General features: G+C 53.7%; 6 protein-coding genes across 6 annotated transcripts; 3 read left to right on the top strand and 3 right to left on the bottom strand.

Moving 5' to 3' along the window:
• Positions 1 to 486: 486 nt before the first annotated feature.
• CABS01_13919 (BolA-like protein) lies at positions 487 to 1,022 on the bottom strand (the record flags this gene model as incomplete). The annotated part of the gene is made up of 3 exons (XM_060547260.1): positions 487 to 685; positions 752 to 858; positions 927 to 1,022. 3 exons carry the CDS (start codon positions 1,020 to 1,022, stop codon positions 487 to 489), a joined length of 402 nt encoding a protein of 133 aa, XP_060394373.1.
• A 2,795-nt stretch (positions 1,023 to 3,817) lies between these two features.
• CABS01_13918 (AMP-binding enzyme) lies at positions 3,818 to 5,945 on the top strand (the record flags this gene model as incomplete). Its single annotated transcript, XM_060547259.1, has 3 exons — positions 3,818 to 4,232; positions 4,331 to 4,626; positions 4,692 to 5,945. The coding sequence occupies 3 exons, from the start codon at positions 3,818 to 3,820 to the stop codon at positions 5,943 to 5,945; spliced, it is 1,965 nt and encodes a 654-aa protein (XP_060394372.1).
• A 676-nt stretch (positions 5,946 to 6,621) lies between these two features.
• On the bottom strand, positions 6,622 to 7,504 carry CABS01_13917 (eukaryotic initiation factor 4E; the record flags this gene model as incomplete). Its single annotated transcript, XM_060547258.1, has 3 exons — positions 6,622 to 7,110; positions 7,167 to 7,238; positions 7,292 to 7,504. 3 exons carry the CDS (start codon positions 7,502 to 7,504, stop codon positions 6,622 to 6,624), a joined length of 774 nt encoding a protein of 257 aa, XP_060394371.1.
• A 2,010-nt stretch (positions 7,505 to 9,514) lies between these two features.
• CABS01_13916 (uncharacterized protein) lies at positions 9,515 to 9,838 on the bottom strand (the record flags this gene model as incomplete). Its single annotated transcript, XM_060547257.1, has 1 exon — positions 9,515 to 9,838. One exon carries the CDS (start codon positions 9,836 to 9,838, stop codon positions 9,515 to 9,517), a length of 324 nt encoding a protein of 107 aa, XP_060394370.1.
• Positions 9,839 to 9,967: 129 nt separating this feature from the next.
• CABS01_13915 (uncharacterized protein) lies at positions 9,968 to 11,411 on the top strand (the record flags this gene model as incomplete). Its single annotated transcript, XM_060547256.1, has 2 exons — positions 9,968 to 10,517; positions 10,591 to 11,411. The coding sequence occupies 2 exons, from the start codon at positions 9,968 to 9,970 to the stop codon at positions 11,409 to 11,411; spliced, it is 1,371 nt and encodes a 456-aa protein (XP_060394369.1).
• A 2,033-nt stretch (positions 11,412 to 13,444) lies between these two features.
• CABS01_13914 (hsp70-like protein) lies at positions 13,445 to 16,083 on the top strand (the record flags this gene model as incomplete). Its single annotated transcript, XM_060547255.1, has 6 exons — positions 13,445 to 13,487; positions 13,734 to 13,911; positions 14,077 to 14,242; positions 14,334 to 15,238; positions 15,479 to 15,762; positions 15,815 to 16,083. The coding sequence occupies 6 exons, from the start codon at positions 13,445 to 13,447 to the stop codon at positions 16,081 to 16,083; spliced, it is 1,845 nt and encodes a 614-aa protein (XP_060394368.1).
• Between the last annotated feature and the right edge of the window lie 2,905 nt (positions 16,084 to 18,988).

Raw genomic sequence — 18,988 nt, 5'->3', positions numbered from 1 at the left:
CACAAGTGGCAAAGCTGATGCTACTCTCCAAAATAACAAGGCCAAGGTTCTAAATTGCTCTTGCAATCAATCTGATCTGTCTAGACTGGATCTAGTTGTGCTTTTTCGTGCCCGGCTCTCTGGAGAGTCTTGAAAGTTCTATGTTCCCTATGAAAAAAACACATTTCGCCAAACCCCAAGATGCTTCCCGTCGTATCCTAGTTGCAAATGAGTTGAGGGTGGTGGGTAGGTGGCTTGAAGGTGGGGGTAGGTTATTTGGGTTTCCGTGTCGCAGCAAAATTCCATGAGCCGACTCCGTATAGGTGGTGTTCACAAGAAAAAAACACCCTCTCTCTCCAGTGTTCCTCATAGTTGTTGCGCTGTGATTTCCCAATATTCCGTCATGTCTCAAAGGTCGTATCTCTCGTGTCATTACACCCCCCCAAGGTCGCCCTCAGGGTGATGTTGTGTTGTGGGTATATGGTTTTTATGGTATCTGTAATTTGCTCAGGTCGAGTCCTCGGAAGCTTGGGCCTCGGCGGCCTTCTTGGCCTTTTGTCTCTCTTCCTCTTCGGGGGTGAGGGTCTTGAGCTGAAGGGCGTGGATGCCACCCTCGCGGGCCATCTCCTCGCGCAGGAGGGCGTAGACCATGCGGTGGCGGGCGGACTGCATCTTGGACTTGAAAGACTCGGAGGTAATAACAAGTCTGCGTGACGACTGTTAGTCAAAAGAGGTCTCGTACTGAGGAATAGCAGAGTCTGATTTGCCGTACCTGAAGTGTGTTTCCTTGGAGGTGCTACCAGCCATGGCCTTGTGGTGGCTATGGAGGTGGGAGTCGTTGTAGATTTCGAGGGTGGTGGGGGAGAAGGCGGCGGTCACCTGGAGTGGTTCGGTCAGCAACGTTGGCTCACGGACAAGAAGACTGTCTCAAGGGCAGGATATCGTACCTTGGACCGAATAGCGTCCTCAACGGGGTTGGTGGAAGCCATGGTTCCGTGGGGTCTGGCAGCGCCCGAGAAGCCGAGGGCGTATCTTCGCAACATTGGTGTGTGTAGGTGTGTAGTTCCTCCGGTCAAGCTACTCCCAATCCTGCCGACAATGGGGCGGAATGTGTTCATGGGGAGTAGAAGGGGAGGAGGAAAGAAGAGAAGAGGGAAGGAGGTTTTCAAGTAAAAAAAAAGTAGGATGCGACGGTCTGCGGCGTGCGGCAGCGTGCGTCGACCGAGAAGCGGTAAGGAGGTATAGAAACTGGACAGGGGAGAATAAGAAAGCTGCCCTTGCGCTGGTGTGTAGTGTACGGATACCGGTGTGCGGTGTGGGTTGTGGTTTGCTGTGATTTGCTAGCCCAACAGCTTTTTTCGGTTTAGGTAGAGAGCGACGAGAGCGGGAAGCAGAGGAATGGAGCCGCTGCGCTGCTGCGTGTGCAAAAGGTACGGTGTGCAAAAAGTGTGACCCTGGAACTTGGGACTGGGAGCCGAAGCATGGATGATGGGAGATGGGGGTGGCGCTGGTGGGTTTGACGCTTGACAGAGGAAGCGAAGCAGAGGAGGGGAGAGACGGAGAGAGAGAGGAACGACGAGAAGGAGGATGAGTGGATGATGGAGAAGGACAATGGAGGCAGACCCCGGCCCAGGTAAGGTACGTTGTGGAAAAAAAAGAAGGTAGAGAAGATTCGGTGTATCGGTGAGAAAAGAGCGGACATGCGGGATGGGCTTGGCAGGCAACATGGCACATGCGTCCCGGCCAATCAGCAGACCGGGGGCCTTGCCTCTGTCCTTCCGGTTGGTAACCGGAGGACCCGCACCGGGGAGGCACTTCCAAACTTCCTTCCAGCACCACTGCACCACAGCACCACTGCACCAGACAGCGGTGCGATGAGACGGCCAGCATGTCCCATGGAAGTTCCTTCTCATCCCACTGTGCAGTATCTGGACATTCTTTTTTTTTTTTCCTTTCCTTTTCCTTTTGGTCTGCGGTAGTCCATGTGTCAAGGTAGGCAAACCTTGCTTACCCTACGGACGCCTCCTTCCTCGTATTTTCAGCACTCTCCTCCGCGGACACGCGCACAATGCTACAAGCAAGTAAGATGAAGAGGTAAAGGAAAAAACGGAAAGAAAAAAAAGTGTCAGCCGTTGCCACTCATCTTCCCGGTTGGGTTGTATTTTTGGCCTCTCATGTCTTGGAGACATGACTGACTTCCAAGTTCCTCGCAGATTTTCCCCGCCGACCTCGTGTCAGTATGTGAGGTGGTCGACCGAGTTAGCTTTGCTTTTGCAGTAAGTGCGTGTCAGTGACTCTGTCTCTCTCTGTTATGCCCACCGCCCTTTTTTTGTTTTTCGCTTCCCAGAACCATCCACGCTGCATACTCCGTACACCTAGCTTACCAGACCCCGGGAGGCTTTACCGTCCCATGTTTCTGAGTGGTCCGAAGACGCTAACGCGCGTTGAGATTGGGTGGACCAACAAGAACACCTAGAACAACTGGGGAACGACGGAACACAGAGCAAGCAACAACAGCACATGGGCACCCGACACACCTCCAGCCAGGTCCTTGGATGACTCCTCAGCCCTCGTGCCCTGCCTGTTGGCTCCATTCTGCTCACCGCGTGTTTCCTGAACGATGCCACAGACGCCTTTTGCGGCTTGCCATCCGTATCCATACCCGACCCCCAAAATTCCAACCCCCAACCCTCGTCACCACGCATCACAAAAGGCCAGAGGCGGTCCCTCTTCTTACTCGATAAGTACGGATAGACTTGGAGTGATGGAGCCTTGAGCCACGCAGCAAGTGGCAGGGCACCCATTCATCATTGGGCACCTGATCATCTAGATCTCTCGGTTCCAGAATACCAGCTGTTCGCTCACAACGTCGCCAATGCATGCGGGCGGGGAAACCAAGAGGACTCTTTGGGGAGAGCTTCCAGGCACCTTGCATGGATATCCAAGGTAGTGACGTGTGGTACGGTAACATTGTCGGTCGGCAGCGGGCAGAGATGCAGCAGACTCACCACCACCACCACCACCACCATCAGTGACCACAGCCAGTGACCACCACCACAACAACCTAGCAAGGGAGCAAAAAAGTCGAGAGGACCGCAAGTATCTTTACCTTGGCACGCTTGAATACCTGTCATTGCTGTCAACCTCGGAGGTTTACCCACACGCTATACAATGGAGGGACGGATAGGTAGGCAGATGTAGGTGCCGCTTGGGAAACGTCGGCCGCTTCGAACGGTTCCCCCACCGCTAGACATCCTAGGGCCAGGAACGGATACCTTGGACGTGAATCGACGCATCACGGCATCTAAATACCAATGCCTGATCCCAAGGCGCTGGGCCGTGAAAGCGCACCAACAACCCACGGTGCCACAGTCCAATATCCACGCAGGCGCACACACCATCTGACGGGGTTCCTCTCCGTGTATCTGGTCTTCACACCTTCAACTCCGGAGCTCCATAAAAGAGTCAAGCCTCAACTAGAGAGAAGGGAGCTGCTAGGATGTCCGGGCAAGCCACACTCAACCACCCAAGTTTTCCGTCCGGTCTTCGGCAGATCCTGCCGGCGGTCCTGCAGGGAGAAGTCCGATCCGGGACCTGACAGAAGCCAAAAAATAATTACCAGTTCATACCACACACACACACACTCACGCACCCAACCTGCAATCCCACGCCAACAGCTGCCGCGACCAGATCCGAGGGCAACCATTCGCAACTCCCGGGGTCCGTTCCCCCCTTCCCCCCAATACCCACTCCGACACAGCGCCGTGTTCCCGATCCTCCTTTAATCATAACGCAATTGATAACGACGCATATCTATTCCCCTCCTCCCCCCACCCCCATGTTGGCCTCCGGTTTGCGGAATGTAGCTCGACGGCCCGGCTGCTGCTGCTGCTGCCGAATATCCCCTTTCTCAGCCTTCGCCGCCGCCGCCGTCGCCGGTACTACAGCTACCGCAGGCTTCAACCTCTCCCGTCCCGTATCCCGATCCTTTGTTGCCGCGCGCGCATTGCAATCCGCAAGAATGGCTTCAACAACGACATCCCTCCCAAGGATCCCTCTCTTCGAGGCCATTTCCCGGCATGACCCCGAGTCCACGGCTGTTATTCACTCCTTATCCGGCCGCCGCTTCAAGTACGGAGAGCTCCTGGGTGACGTACGCCGCACGCGGAACAAGCTCTTAGACTCAGCGGGCAAGTCAGATCTTAATGGCGAGCGCATCGCATTCTTGGTAGAGAACAGTTACGACTATGTAGGTAAGCCATGTCGCATACCCCTTACACACCAGCTCTTAGACTCCTTTGGCTGTGGCCCAAACAACGCGCCTCAATTCTCACACTTGCTTGATTTCTAGTGACCCTCCTCGCTGCCTTTGCCGCGCGGTCAATCGCCGTACCTCTTTCTCCAGCCTTCCCCGCCGCCGAGCTCCAGTATATTCTAAACCAGAGCGAAGCGTCGCTGCTCGTGTCTTCGGCCAAGTTCGCCGCAAAAGCAAAGGAGGTTCTTGCTACAGAGCTCCTCTCAAGCCCGACGCAAGTCGAACTACAGAAGCATCTCGGTGGCAGCGTGCATGAGCAAGTTGAACTAGATAATTCCGATGCTGACGGCGCAGGCATGATGCTGTACACTTCAGGCACCACCAACCGACCAGTTCGTTGCCCCCTTTCTGAACTTAAGTGGCAGCTCCGAGCATGATCGCTAATTCTCTACATTAGAAAGGTGTCCTTCTCCCCCAATCCGTCCTCACGGCGCAATCCAAATCCCTAATCGAAGCATGGAATTACACCCCCGCGGACCACCTCCTCCATGTCCTCCCCCTACACCACATCCACGGCACGGTCAACGCCGTCCTCACGCCGCTCCTGTCAGGCTCCACGATCGAGTTCATGTTCCCCTTCAACGCCGACGCAGTCTGGAAGCGTCTCGCCGCGCCCTATATTACCTCCAGCGGTACAAACGGTACCAACGGTACCAACGGGGTTAACGGGACCAACAGCACAAACGGGACACACAAGAACATCGCAAAGGAGAAGATCACCTTCTTCACCGTCGTGCCAACAGTCTACTCTCGCCTCCTCGCAACCCACAAACTCCTCCCTCTCGACCCTGCGGAGCCCACACGAGAAGCCGTCTCCCCGCGCAACATGCGCCTCGCCATCTCCGGCTCGGCCGCTCTCCCGACGCCCATCAAGGAGGCCTGGAAGACTCTGTCCAAGGGCAACGTCCTCCTCGAACGTTACGGCATGACGGAGGTCGGCATGGCCCTCTCCTGCGGTCTCGATTTCGCCGACCGCGTCGACGGCAGCGTCGGCTGGCCCTTGCCCGGCGTCGAAGCCCGCCTCGTCGACATGGACACCGGCTCCGTCATCCCTCTCGGCGAAGACGTCGACCCCAAATCGGGCCGCGAGCGCTCCGGTGAAATCCAGCTCCGAGGTCCCACAATCTTCAAAGAGTACTGGCGCAACCCCGAGGCGACGGCCAAGGAGTTCGTCGAAGGCGAGGACGGCAAGGGGAAATGGTTCAAGACGGGCGACGTCGCCGTCCGGAGACCGGTCCCGAACGCGGGGCTCAACGCCGCGCAGGCGTCCTGGGCCAGGGGCGACATGTACTTTATCCAGGGCCGCAAGAGCGCCGACATCATCAAGACGGGCGGCGAAAAGGTCAGCGCCCTCGAGGTCGAGCGCGAGCTGCTCTCCCTCCCCGAGGTGGCCGAGGCCGCCGTCGTCTCCGTCCCCTCGGGGAAGTGGGGCTCCAAGGTCGGCGCCGTTGTCATCCTCAACACGGACGTCGTCCCACACTGGTCCCCGATGGCCATGCGGAGGGCCCTCCGGGATCGGCTCGTCAACTACAAGATTCCCCAGGTGCTCAAGGTCGTCGACCACATCCCGCGCAACGCCATGGGCAAGATCAACAAGAAGCAACTAGTCCAGGCCGTCTTTGAGGACCAGTTTAGCGGTGATGAGTTGTAAGAATAAGTAGCTGCTGGTGCGTGGATACTGCTCCGCTCACCTCACAATGTGAGATGCACATATGCTTGTTTGACTAGGACATGGAGGAATGTTGCATAGAATTTAGACAAAATAATACCTTGTTGAGCATTTGACCCTCACTGCGCAACCTTTACGAACTAAGATTGTGGTGACGAGATAGAACTCAATAGGCAATATTTCGTTATGAAGGAGAAGCATAATTAACAACCTTCATTTCATAAGGGTGCGTGCACCAGGGCATTCTGGCCTAAACCTAGGTATCTATTCCGGATATTTCGCATCCGCCTATGTACTATCGATCATGGCCGTCTAGAAGTTCCATAAAACCCATTGATCTCTTTTTTCGTTCTCAGCAAACGCCTTCGTCGAGCTCCAAGGACTGTCATAAGAGAGAACTTTTTCCGCCCCAGAGATGCGTTATCATCGATGCATAGCGTAGCATTGCCCCGTATTCCCCCCACTGGCATCAGGCAAAAAATAAAAAAAAAGAAGTCGGCTGAGAAAGTGCAACGAGAAGTGATATCGCGCAGACGGAAGTCGGCCTTCTCGATAGGTAGTGGAGCCCATCGGTTCCAATAAAATGCGTTAGTGAGCATGTGGTGCGAGCTTGTGTAATTCGTTTCTGTGGTTCTTTTCAGAGGCTGTGTCCATCGCTTTAGACAGTGTGCTTGGCCTTTGCACGGCTGCTTCCGCTGTGTGCGCTGTCCGTGTGGCCGGAGAACTCGACAACCTCGTTGGCGGGGAGGTTCAGGATGTCCTTGAAGCGCTTGCCAATGTTCAGGAGGATGTCACGGCCCTTATCCTGCGAACGTCCCTTGCCACCAGCCACGTCTCCGTCACCACGGCCAGGAATGCTCTTGCCAATGGTACGGGTCCAGACACCAATACGGAAGAAAGCCTTGCGGACGTTGACGACAACACCCATGACCTCTCCGTCGTCTTCAGCCTCGAGGGTCTCGCCAATAGCGGCCAACATGACGTGAAGCCAGAGATCGTCGATGGGGATGCTGCGCTTCTCCTTGAACTGGTAGGACCACTTGCCGCCGTGCTTGTTCTGGGCATCCTCCCACTCGGGGCGGACGCCGGCCTTGAAGAGATGGTAGTCGGACTTGAGGGCAAGCTCGGAGACAGGGGCGATGTTGTTCTGGTCGATAGTTAGCGAGTGATGAGAGGGGCCGCGGGGAAGGAAGGTGCACGTACATAGACACCCCAAAACTCCTCGACTGAGTTGAAGGTGATGACCTCCTTCAGAAGGTCATTCCAGTTGTCGCCCTACTCCACGTTAATATCTGGCCACGTGCCGTTCCCAATCGGGATAGACGAACCTTTCCGCTGGGTGGCTTGGTGAACCAGAGAGTCCACTTGTTCTGCAGAGGGTGCTTGACGTTGAAGTTCTCCTTGTCGTGGAAAACAGTAACGGGCTTCTCCGAGTCGTTCTCCTTGGTCTCGCTCTTCTCACCGCCCTCGGGGGAGATGGGAATGGTGGAGAGGTCGACCTGCTGGTCGGGGTTCGTGGGTGTTTGCACAGAAGTCGCCATCGTGAATGGATTTGTTGTGGTGTTTTCGGGCTGATTACGGATCGGACCGATGAGGGGTAGAATAGGTCGTCAGAGGCGCTGGGAAGCAATCTCTGAAGGAAAAGGCGAGTTAGGCTATCTCGGAGGTTGAAGAAGCCAAAGGGAAAAGAGGTCGCTGGTCGCGGTTGTAAGGTGGAAGAGTTGGAAAGTGGGAGGGTTCCGCACGAGAGTGGCTGAAGGTGGTGGTGACGACGGTTGCTCGCTTCACTATTGGGAAAGTACTGGAGGGCGATTGCTTCCTTCCAGGTATTCGGATGTGGGGGAGATTCCGACGTTGCGCCAGGCAAGTCAGCAAGGATCGGAAAGGGCGGATTAGAGGAAAGATTAGAACGGGCGGTGACGTTCTGTTTTTTTCGTGGGGAGACGACGAGGTCGAGAAATGGGAAGTTGCGATGGGTTTTGCACTTTGCGAGGGATTGCGCGCAGCAAACAGAAGTCTGAGTCTGCGAGCGAGAGCCTTTCCAGTCGCAAAAAAATGCCCAAGCGGGCTTGGCCAACGGGAGGGGAGCAAGGCGTCGTAAAAGTGGGGTATATCAAGGTGTACCTCAGTACCTTCTTGGTGGGCGAGGCCTAGGTTTTTTTTTATTTTTTGCGCAGGGCACCTCACAATTACGACCTAGCACAACTGCCACACCAAGCACGTAAGGCAGATGCCCACCCACTCAGTGAGGTGCGGTCCCGGGGTGCTAGTTAGGGCGAAGGAAAGCCCCCGACATGAGTGGGATTCTAGGTGAGCCCGGGGCCCGTTGCTCAAGGTGAGAGCGGAGGCGAGGTGAGCCTAGCCTGATGGATACGGTCCCATTACCTCAGGTTATTCAAGAAGCGAAGGAGACGAAAAATCCAGGGCAAGGTCAGTCTGGTCCCATTCAATACCAGGTTTGCGGAAGTTTAAGCAGCCCAGTGGATGTCAATTGCTCCAATAGTAGCACTTGTCAGCCTACACACCTTATAACTCCGTGTCGTGTTGTGAGGCTTGTTGAATGTCTGTCTTCAACGCCATGCAATCCGTTTCGCCAGTGTTGAGTTGCCTTCCCTCCCTCCTGTCTTTTCAAGACTAGCGGTCTAATAGAAGTATTGAACTGTTCATGTTGACTTTTAGCTTACGTTGCCTGTCATTGCTCAAGGCTGATAAGTCAGATAACTTTTCTTTCCTGCCTTCAGATTCGGCCACGTCCAACAGCTCAGACGAAGCTTCCGACTCCTAGGGTTGTGCTTGCTACTTTTCTGCTCCTGTCATCCGGATTGTTCCTTTTATTTCCTGTTTCTATAGCTCACCCATCTACCAGCTGTTTGCAGCCTTTCGCAGTCGTGACGGTCCTCTCCATACTCGGCCTGAACCGAGCGCCGCCTCCTGACCCCTTCTCCTTGCCCCTTCCTACGCCAAAAGACACATCCTTGTTTCGACATCACGCTTTTATCTGGCCTCGAAGCACTGCCATCATATTTTTGGCTTCAACCTGCGGGGGACCTTTCCAGGAGCTTTCCCTAGTCCCTTCCGTTGCCAATCACATTCAATGACTTGAAATGTTATTATTTCTTATGAAGCTCCCATCCCTCTCAGCTCAGGTGACCTGCGAATTAGGTGGCCTGAGCGAAATACCTTCAACTTGAGTCAAACAACACGCAAGCTAGGCAATCTTTCCCGTCATCCCCTACCACCCTCTTCTGCAATCGAAAACTCAGGCGAGTCGAGCTCGGCTTGAAGCGGTGATGGCTCCAGGGTTCGTTTCGGCCAGGTCGGTCGCTTGTTTCAGTCATTGGACACTCTGCCCCACATGCGTCGAGGCTCTATTGACGTCGTCTCAATGAATAGAGGGACGGTCATTTTAGGAGAGCTGCATTGTGCTCCTGGACTTGAATGAAAGAAACAGGACACTTGCTCTACTTACTCTCATACTTTCCCATTACACCGTCGGCCAAGAGCTAGGAGGGGAACGCAGGGTGGAAGACGGATACGTTATCTTTGTTCAGCTACGTAGCTGCTAGGCGGCTGTATGCATCGCCTGTATCTCGTTGGGAAGTTCTATAATAGGTCCACGACACCAGGTGCCAACCTGTTGGAGACAAACAACAATGACATCGATGATAATGGTCGAGTGTTCTTTGTCCCGCGTCATCCCTTGGACTATCACAAGGACAGCGACCGGGAGTATGGAGCACAGCGGCCCGTTTAGATTGCAGAGCATGCTCGTATGATAACGCAGTTGAGCAAGCAGCGTGATACTCATAAAACCGAGGCGGCGCTGCGTGAGACGCGGTCGCGATGTACAGATAGCTGATGATCAAGGGCAACATCGTTTCTTGAGCAAGCTATCATAAATTGACGGTTTTCGACCATCTAGAATTTCTTCGACCGATCCATAAACACCCGTCAAACCTCTCGAGCATTACACTACGTTTGAATCGATCCTCAAAGCACTCCAGATGACACCAACGTACCCAGGTTCACATGGCCCGAATTGTAGCGAGGCTTGCAGTCCGACGGCGCAACAGAACAGGAAGAACACGAAAGCAAATCCATCAGCAACCAGAGCATTTGCGTCCAAAGATCTCAAAGAATTGAAAGGATTTTGCCCCGAACGACTCGTCCTGCAATGGGGCCTTCCACGTTCTTCGCTCACAGACGACTTCTTTACGCGTCACTATGCCGCCATCATATCAAATATCAATCTCCACGCCAAGCAGATTTTCGAAGTTGGCGATGTTCCGCCTCCAGGACCCGTATGGTCCGTGGTAACTGGCGACCAGAGTTCGGAATTGGAACGTACTATCGAGAAAGTTGCCCGGCCAGATCCGCGAGACAAGAGCCCTTGGGATGATCTGATTGCCTGCGACTACAAACGGATACTAGTCATGAGGGCCTTCTTCTTGAAGCTTTTCGAGGAACAGATATTTTCACTTCAGCTATTTGGCGCAGACAACCAGCAGCGACTTTCACTGCTCCATCAGGACAAGCAGTTCATGAAGCACGAAGGTTGGTTCCCCCCCTCCCCTCCACCCTCATCCACGCAACCCCGAACAAGACACAGCAACTAACTGTCTACTAGGTTTCAGACGATCGGAGTTGAGAGCAAAAACGGTGAATATGCTACTAGAAGAGAATCATGGCCTGCCACCTCTGTTTTGGAAGCAAGTCGACCATTATACTATGAAGACCTTCTTGCTCATAAGGCCAATCCTGACCTGGGTGAGAATGACCTGGCCTGAGAACGGCCCGAACCCTTCTATCCGGTCAATTTTCCAGATGATTCACCACGACGTGGCTTACGCGGCTTGGCTTTCCGTCAACATTCGTCTGTCTCCCGAGGTTCTTCACTTTGAATGGCGCGAGCCCGACGAACTCTATGTGCCGGGTGACTTTGAGATCCCCGATCCAGGAGTGCTGCCAAGACCATCCAACGCCTTATTGAGCCCGACGTCTACTGGGTTTATCGTTTCGACAAGTCGATTCAGAGAGCCGCCGATAGAGCCACCGTTGTCGAGAGTGCTGATTTCCTTTGTCCCCGTCGTTCAGAGAGTCTCGCTCGTCGAGGGTGCCAGTGGAGAAGAGCCCATTGGTAGCCAGAGGAGAAGGTTGTTGGAGTCTCGGACGGCCTACTATACCCTCTGGCGCCACACGGATGAGGTTGGTTCATCACCGCGCTCGCTTGTCGACCACGCATGCGAGATGAGGCGACCTAGACCGACATACTTCTCTGCGATCATCCGTCCATTGTTCTGGCAGCTTCTGATCTACATTTTGCTCATTCAACTCCTGAGATACGTCTATCAACTGCGGGACGAGTACAGCAGGCGAAACCATGAGGGTGGGGCGGACTCTGCATACGATCCGTCGTCCGGTCGTGCTGGGACCTATGAGGGTGTTTAGGAATCTAGTTTTACCAGGTAGCTTTAACTGGGCCTGGAGTGGTGAATTTTCGGCGTTGATGGCGTGGCTTGTACGTGAGGATCAGGCGGACTCTTGTTTGAGTTGACAGCTGAGCGAGCAACACAATGCGAAACACCTTTCCAAATATCACTCAAGGGGGCAGACAGACATGTGAGCTGGTGTTGTTGATTTAGGGCAACACTGAGGAGGTTTGATGCAGAGGATCACTGCAAACTTGTAATGACCAGCTCTCTTAATAACCATGAACAAGAAAGACTAAAGATGGTCTCAGGGACACTCTAGTCGCCTCACTCGGCCAGCACTTCATCCCAGAAACAAAAAATGGACGTCCAGACTGGCTATGAGGCAGATTTGGCAAAAGAAATGCGTCGAGGGGGAATCGAACCCCCGGCTCCCCGACGCTGCTTGATGGCAACGGAGAATTTTACCACTAAACCATCGACGCAGATGATCAGATATCCGGAAATAGAAGCCGGACGAACTGATTGGAAGTCTGCCTGCGAGAAGGTGACTATATCCTGAGAGGTAGAGATGGCCATTGTGTGTGTGGGGAGCGAGGGTTCGTGCATGAGGGTTTCTGTGGGCTCGCGAGTTGCGGTTCCCGGGGCGACTAACAGTTGCAAGCGGCGGCGGCTCCACCCGTCTCTGGGACTCCAAAGGCGTCGAGAAATTGTCCGACGAGGACAGATTGCCGCGGTTAGAGTAATTTGCGCAAGAGAGATGCTTAGATTCAATCTCGGCCGACATATTCGGGATAATGTCGGGTTGTTTCTCTGCGTGAAAGACGTCGGCCGTTCGTCTGAATGGGCAAGCGAGAGCCAATCGTTTGGCAGGCATTGGCAAGTTGGGAAGGACCCCTCCAGGAGCTCTCTGAGGGGCAACGAAATACACGTGCAGGGGGACCTGAGTTGGGGACGGTATCACGGCCCAAAAAGAGGGATACGCTTTTTTCTGGCTGGGCAACTGACCGACTTCGGGGAGCCCGACATATCTGCATGAAGGTCCCTCTTTGACCGAGCTGTCGCGGAGACTGAGAACAGTTGAGTAGGTAACCACAACCACGGCAACTTGAGACTGATTTGCCGCTGGAAGGAAGGGGTCTCCCGTGGGATTGCCACAGAAAGCCGGGAGTCCACTGGTAGGCATCTGGGTTGCTTGTCCAAGTCGAGTCAGGCGGTGAGAAAAGCAATGTCATGGATGATGGACCAAGTACTTTCAAAAGCTGCTAAGCGCCGGTACCTGCACGAGGGAGGACGAGGAGTAGTAAGGTAAGCCCAACAAGGCATGTGGACGAGAGAGACGAGGGGGGAAGTTGCAGGTTGTTGAAAGTTAGGATGGATAAGTATTTCAGTATCAATGACGGAGTTCTTTGTCCGGGTTAGCAAACTATTACTTGAAGCCAAAGAAGACAATGTCAACAGCTTTTGTTGCTTTTGCAAAGTACCGAAATACAGCCACACACCATCAAGAGGCTCTCAAACAGTCTCCCGAGTCGGGTGCAGAGCAGGTGGTTGCAACCAGCAGTTAACTCGACTTCGGCTAGGTACCTTGCTCAACTCACAGTGACAGAAGAGAGTGGCAGTAAGCGAGAAAATGGCGGGCCGGGGTGCGATAAGATAAGAGACAGCCCACCAGCAAGGGCCACAGCGGGATGAAATGGCAAAAAAATTGCTTCGCCGCCCTCGAATCTCTCGAATTTTTGTGGCATGGCCCGCGCGCTAGTAGCATGGTCTCAGCGCTGGAGGGGGTAGTCGAGGGTGGTCGTGGGTGGTTGGTGGGGCTAGGGGGACCCAGAAAAAAAAGTCGAAATTGATTTTTTTTTTCGGCCTTCACAAAAATCCTGTGTTGAGCGACTGGAGCGAGAGAAATTCTTCTTGAAAGGACCCCACGTCGCCCGCCCGCCCTCCTTCACATATCTTTCTCCTCCGCGCAAACCTCCCAACCTTCAATCCTCCCCCTCCCCCATTCACACAGGCCGTTTTTTTGTCTTTGTGCATATCAAATCTCTCAAAATGGCGGACGAGGTCTACGATGGTGCCATTGGCATTGACTTGGGTGAGTTTTATTTTCCTGTTGCTGATGGACGATGCTTTTTGGAGAGGGGCGTTATTTTGTGGCGATGTCGGTCGCCGCTCAACTTTGAGGGGTTCCGTCACTTCAGGCATCACGAACAATGTCACTTCCGCCAACGCTGCAAAATATCGTCAAACATCAATCAACTATCACGGAAGGAGAGACTCGAGGAGGAGTTTTACAACCATCGAAAGAACGTGTCAGGCTGACCGAGTCCTCTCATCACAGGAACTACCTACTCTTGCGTTGCCACGTACGAGGGTACCAATGTCGAAATCATTGCCAACGAGCAGGGTTCGTTCACCACGCCCTCTTTCGTTTCCTTCACCGACAAGGAGCGTCTGATCGGTGAGGCCGCCAAGAACCAGGCTGCCATGAACCCCGTCAACACCGTCTTCGATGTCAAGTGAGTAGCCTCGCCGTTTTCTCCGTCTGCTGTTGCTCTAGATTCCTACTTTAACCGGGGTGGGTGAGAATTTTCCCCGCCCAAGGAGGGGTAATCCGGAGCAATGGCAGAGAGCAGGAAAAAAAATTACACAACTACAAATCGCTGACCAGCATTCTCTCACAGGCGTCTCATCGGTCGCCGCTTCGATGACCCCACCGTCAAGAAGGACATCGAGTCCTGGCCCTTCAAGGTCGTCGACGAGGGTGGCAACCCCAAGGTCCAGGTCGAGTACCTCAACGAGACCAAGACCTTCTCCGCCCAGGAGGTTTCCTCCATGGTCCTCCTCAAGGTGCGTTTTGCTCTCTGGTGATGAGACCGGAAATGAAAAGCCGGCGTCACACAACTTATGAAAATACGCAGTTTGCTAACCCCCTCAACAGATGAAGGAGATTGCCGAGGTCAAGCTTGGCAAGAAGGTCGAGAAGGCCGTCATCACCGTCCCTGCCTACTTCAACGACAACCAGCGTCAGGCCACCAAGGACGCCGGTGCCATCGCCGGTCTTAACGTTCTCCGTATCATCAACGAGCCCACCGCTGCCGCCATTGCCTACGGTCTTGGTGCCGGCAAGTCTGGCAAGGAGCGCAACGTCCTCATCTACGACTTGGGTGGTGGTACTTTCGATGTCTCCCTCCTTAACATCCAGGGCGGTGTCTTCACCGTCAAGGCCACCGCTGGTGACACCCACTTGGGTGGTCAGGACTTCGACACCAACCTTCTTGACCACTGCAAGAAGGACTTCCAGCGCAAGACCAAGAAGGACCTCTCTGGCGACCCCCGTGCCCTCCGTCGTCTCCGCACTGCTTGCGAGCGTGCCAAGCGTACCCTTTCCAGCGGTGCCCAGACCACCATTGAGATCGACTCTCTCTTCGATGGCGAGGACTACACCACCCAGATCACCCGTGCTCGTTTCGAGGACCTGAACGCCAAGGCTTTCAACGGTACCCTCGAGCCCGTTGCCCAGGTTCTCAAGGATGCCTCCATGGAGAAGTCCGGCGTTGACGAGATCGTCCTCGTTGGTGGCTCCACCCGTATCCCCCGCATTCAGAAGCTTCTGTCCGAGTTCTTCGACGGCAAGAAGCTCGAGAAGAGCATCAACCCCGATGAGGCCGTCGCCTACGGTGCCGCCGTCCAGGCCGGTATCCTCTCCGGAAAGGCCACCTCCGCCGAGACCGCCGACCTTCTCCTGCTCGACGTCTGCCCCCTGTCCCTCGGTGTCGCCATGGAGGGTAACATCTTCGCTCCCGTCGTCACTCGTGGGCAAAATGTTCCATGCCTCAAAAAACGGTTGGTCATCCGTTTTCCTATCCTGTTTTCTGACTTGCTCAATTTTTCTCGATTTTTTCTTGGTGTTTTCGCCCATTCGCGACTATCGTGGTGATGGGCGCTCTGTTGGCGATGATACCTTCCTCATCCGTGGCAGTGCCTTCCCTCATGCGTCAATTGCATGGCAGGAGGAGAGCACTTCTTCTTTCCGCGTTCTATTGACCCGCTGTCAAGACTAAAAAGCTAACATCCCCATTACAGAACCTTCACCACTGTTGCCGACAACCAGCAGACCGTTCAGTTCCCCGTCTACCAGGGTGAGCGTGTCAACTGCGAGGACAACACCTCCCTGGGTGAATTCACTCTTGCTCCCATTCCTCCCATGAGAGCCGGTGAGGCCGTCCTCGAGGTCGTCTTCGAGGTCGATGTCAACGGTATCCTCAAGGTCACCGCCACCGAGAAGACCTCCGGCCGCAGCGCCAACATCACCATCTCCAACTCTGTTGGCAAGCTCTCTTCCTCCGAGATTGAGAACATGATCAACGGTACGTTCTTGTCGACAACCACTGCATGATGCACATATTAATTCCTCCCTAGACGCCGAGAAGTTCAAGACCAACGATGAGGCTTTCAGCAAGCGCTTCGAGGCCAAGCAGCAGCTTGAGTCCTACATTGGCCGTGTTGAGGAGATCATCTCCGACCCTACGCTGTCCCTCAAGCTCAAGCGTGGCCAGAAGGACAAGATCGAGCAGCAGGTCTCCGAGGCCATGGCTGCCCTCGAGATCACCGACAGCGGTGCCGACGAGCTCAAGAAGCAGGAGCTCGCTCTCAAGCGTCTCGTGACCAAGGCTATGTCCTCCCGATAAATGCTTCAAAACATGTGAGAAAGATCTCTAGTGTTTTGTTCGCGCGGAGGATGTTTACGGCTTTGATGAGGCCGCTTCAATGCGGTGTATCTGGTTCAACTTTCTTGCGTTTGGGTGGCCGAGCAGATTACGGCCAGGCAGGATGCGAATAATTTGGGTCAGGTGATATCAAAAGGCACTTAAAAGTTCCTCCTTTCTTCCCGCCGCCTTCCTCCCCATATACCTCCACAACCCCTTCACACACACACACGACACGACACTGGCATGACTCTCGGGCGAGTATGAATGCCTACCAGGTGCCGTCTTCTACGGCTTTCATAGAACTGTAGAAAGGATCAGGGCGACATGAAATGAAATTACGTCTTACTTCAATTTGGTCCGACACCATGAATGATGCAACGACGTGATGCGACGTGACATGATTGTTGCCAACCAATTCGCGTCTGAGATTTACTAGTCGAGACATTCTCATCGCCATTCCCTTCAGTATCCTCGTCATCACTAGTGTCCTCAATGGTGTTCCCAATGGTTTCCTCATTGGCGTTCTCATTGACGTTATTACCAACTTCCAACATCGCCGATGGTTTATTCATTAGTGAACATTCAGCAAGATGAGGACACTCGTCCGAGATGCCTTCTAAGGTAAGGTAGTGTCAAAGAACGGCCCTTGATTACGGTAGTGGATGACGGAGGGATATCAAGGCAGTAGCACGCGGTGATACATGTATATCGGCGATGAACCGGTATGTTTTCTTGTCCTTCTTTCAGTGGTGGTTCTTGTACGGCCACTCTTTATATTAGCAGGTGTTGATTAGGTCGAAGCATGTCGATAGGCGTCTGTGAAGCAAAGCAGCGGCCGGTGTAGTCCGTTGTGCACGTTATAGAAAGTTAAAGGCTTCAGTGTGGTCTCGTCTAACGCGGGGTCGGTTCTCTATACTTGGCGATTGAGCAAAGCGCTCTGGCGATTGGGCCTGATGACGGACAAGCTGGTAATAAGGGGTCCGGGAAGCTTCATATTGAGGTTGAATGTTTTAGCCCTGGACTTTCATCAGAGACGATTGCCTGGTGCATCGGATTGCTCAGGTAAATCATGTTGTTTGACCTGTCCGTTTTGATATCGTCTCCCGCTTGTGGGTGTTAGGTTTGCCAGGACTACGTTCCCTTCAGAGGAGATGCGCTGTGAATGCATTCGTTTCTGGTGAGAAGCCGCGAAGCAAGGTCCATACAGAGCAGCCCCAGTGCCTTTCCGTCGGCCTTTCCATGAAGGATATATCCCCAGAACTATGATCAATTCAAATTTTGCCTTGCAAATTCGCTGACCCCGGGCGACGAATCATATTGTACGCCTAGACGGATACTCTTCATCACCAAATCCGCCACAAGTACCTTCGAGTACGACCAAGAATGAATGTGGGCCGGGCAGGACATCTCCCTTCTCTGGGATGGACATGCCGGTTTTCGAGCGTCCCGCAAGTCAAGCCATACACGCGCAGACAAGATTCGAAGATGCCCAGATGTAGCGGCTCAGAAATCGCGTTCGGGCATTGGTAGCGGATGCAGGACTTGCTTACCGATTGGTCAAGACTAATGGAGGGAAGTGGTGGTGTGTAGGTAGACAAGTTGTCGACGTGGGCAGCGGACTGCTCGTCTACAACGACGAGGAGCTTGAAATTTTAGGCCCAGATGATTCTGGCGGCGACGCGGACGCGGAGCTTTTGATTTGAGCTCCGAATAACATCGTGCCATAAACGGGGCCTCTCACGCGATTGAAGATGCTCGCACTTGCAGCGAAACCTGACAATCTTGGCGAATATCCAGCTTTCCTTCATAGCCTCCTCTGCAGTAGTGAACTCGTCGTGATTCATCTCGCCTCAGAAGTTCCCACGTACGATATCCAACGAGACTGTTCACAGGAACTTACAGGCTGGGAGGTCGGGAATGAAGACGGACGTGGAAGCCGGCTGAGCCATTCAAAATTCAAGGGCTGTTTCCTGGGAATCGTAAGTCGAGAGTTCGAATCCCTCGGTAAATCGCTGTCAGCCTAGATCAGGGATAATGTGCTTGATGCTACCTGTACAATTCCCAGTAACACCACTCCATGCCTTAGGCGACAGAGGAAGGTTCATAGGGACCAACAATGCTTCCTCTTTCACCGACCACGGGTCGAGATGCTTGATCGGGTGACTGCCTCGGTGATGCTCCCGAGGCTTTCAGGCGGCGGTGTTTTGATTCATCATGTGGTCAACCAAACTTTCATCTTTTGTATCTTTACTTCTTTCACAAAGGGAAGGTGCGAAAGGGATCTCGGTGTGATTGTACCTTAAAATGGCGAAAATAGACAGCACAGATAGATCTAGCAATGCGATATTTATTGTCAACAGAAGAAGGCGCTATGTTCCAGGTAGATGTTTCTTACACCTCGTCCCAAATGTTTGTTGCATCGACGCCGTCTTACACCACAATGTGTTGCTCAAGCACTCCCCGCTCATCCGGAATACAGTGCTCTTCCACCTTAAGAAGCCGGCAAATGAGGAGATTTTATCTATTGTCATTGCCTCCCGTAGACTCTCGATGTATTTGAGCTCCATCAACGACATGCCACATAGGATGGTGTGAAGTCGAAATAGAACTGACCAGGGCAGAGGCACGATGGCATGGAGTTCGATCGCCACAGTGGGGCCGACTGACCTCGCAGCCAATCACGTAATCGATAACCCCACCTTCTGCCAGTCCCAGTGTCACTACTACCCTCAGTCCTCATCCATACGACATCAGCATCAGGAATACCTAGTGTCTTGCCGATCTAATCTGATAGAAGGCTTTTCTTCTAGAAGTCTTTCATGAGGCTACAAGGCATATCCTGTTGATCTTACCTTGTCACCGACCATGTCGGGAACCCGCCAAG

Source organism: Colletotrichum abscissum, assembly GCF_030869225.1.
Source record: "Colletotrichum abscissum strain IMI 504890 chromosome Unknown Scaffold_49.1, whole genome shotgun sequence".
Lineage (NCBI taxonomy): Eukaryota > Fungi > Ascomycota > Sordariomycetes > Glomerellales > Glomerellaceae > Colletotrichum > Colletotrichum abscissum.
Note: the sequence above shows the minus strand (reverse complement) of the source record. Positions and strands in the feature narration are given on the sequence as shown.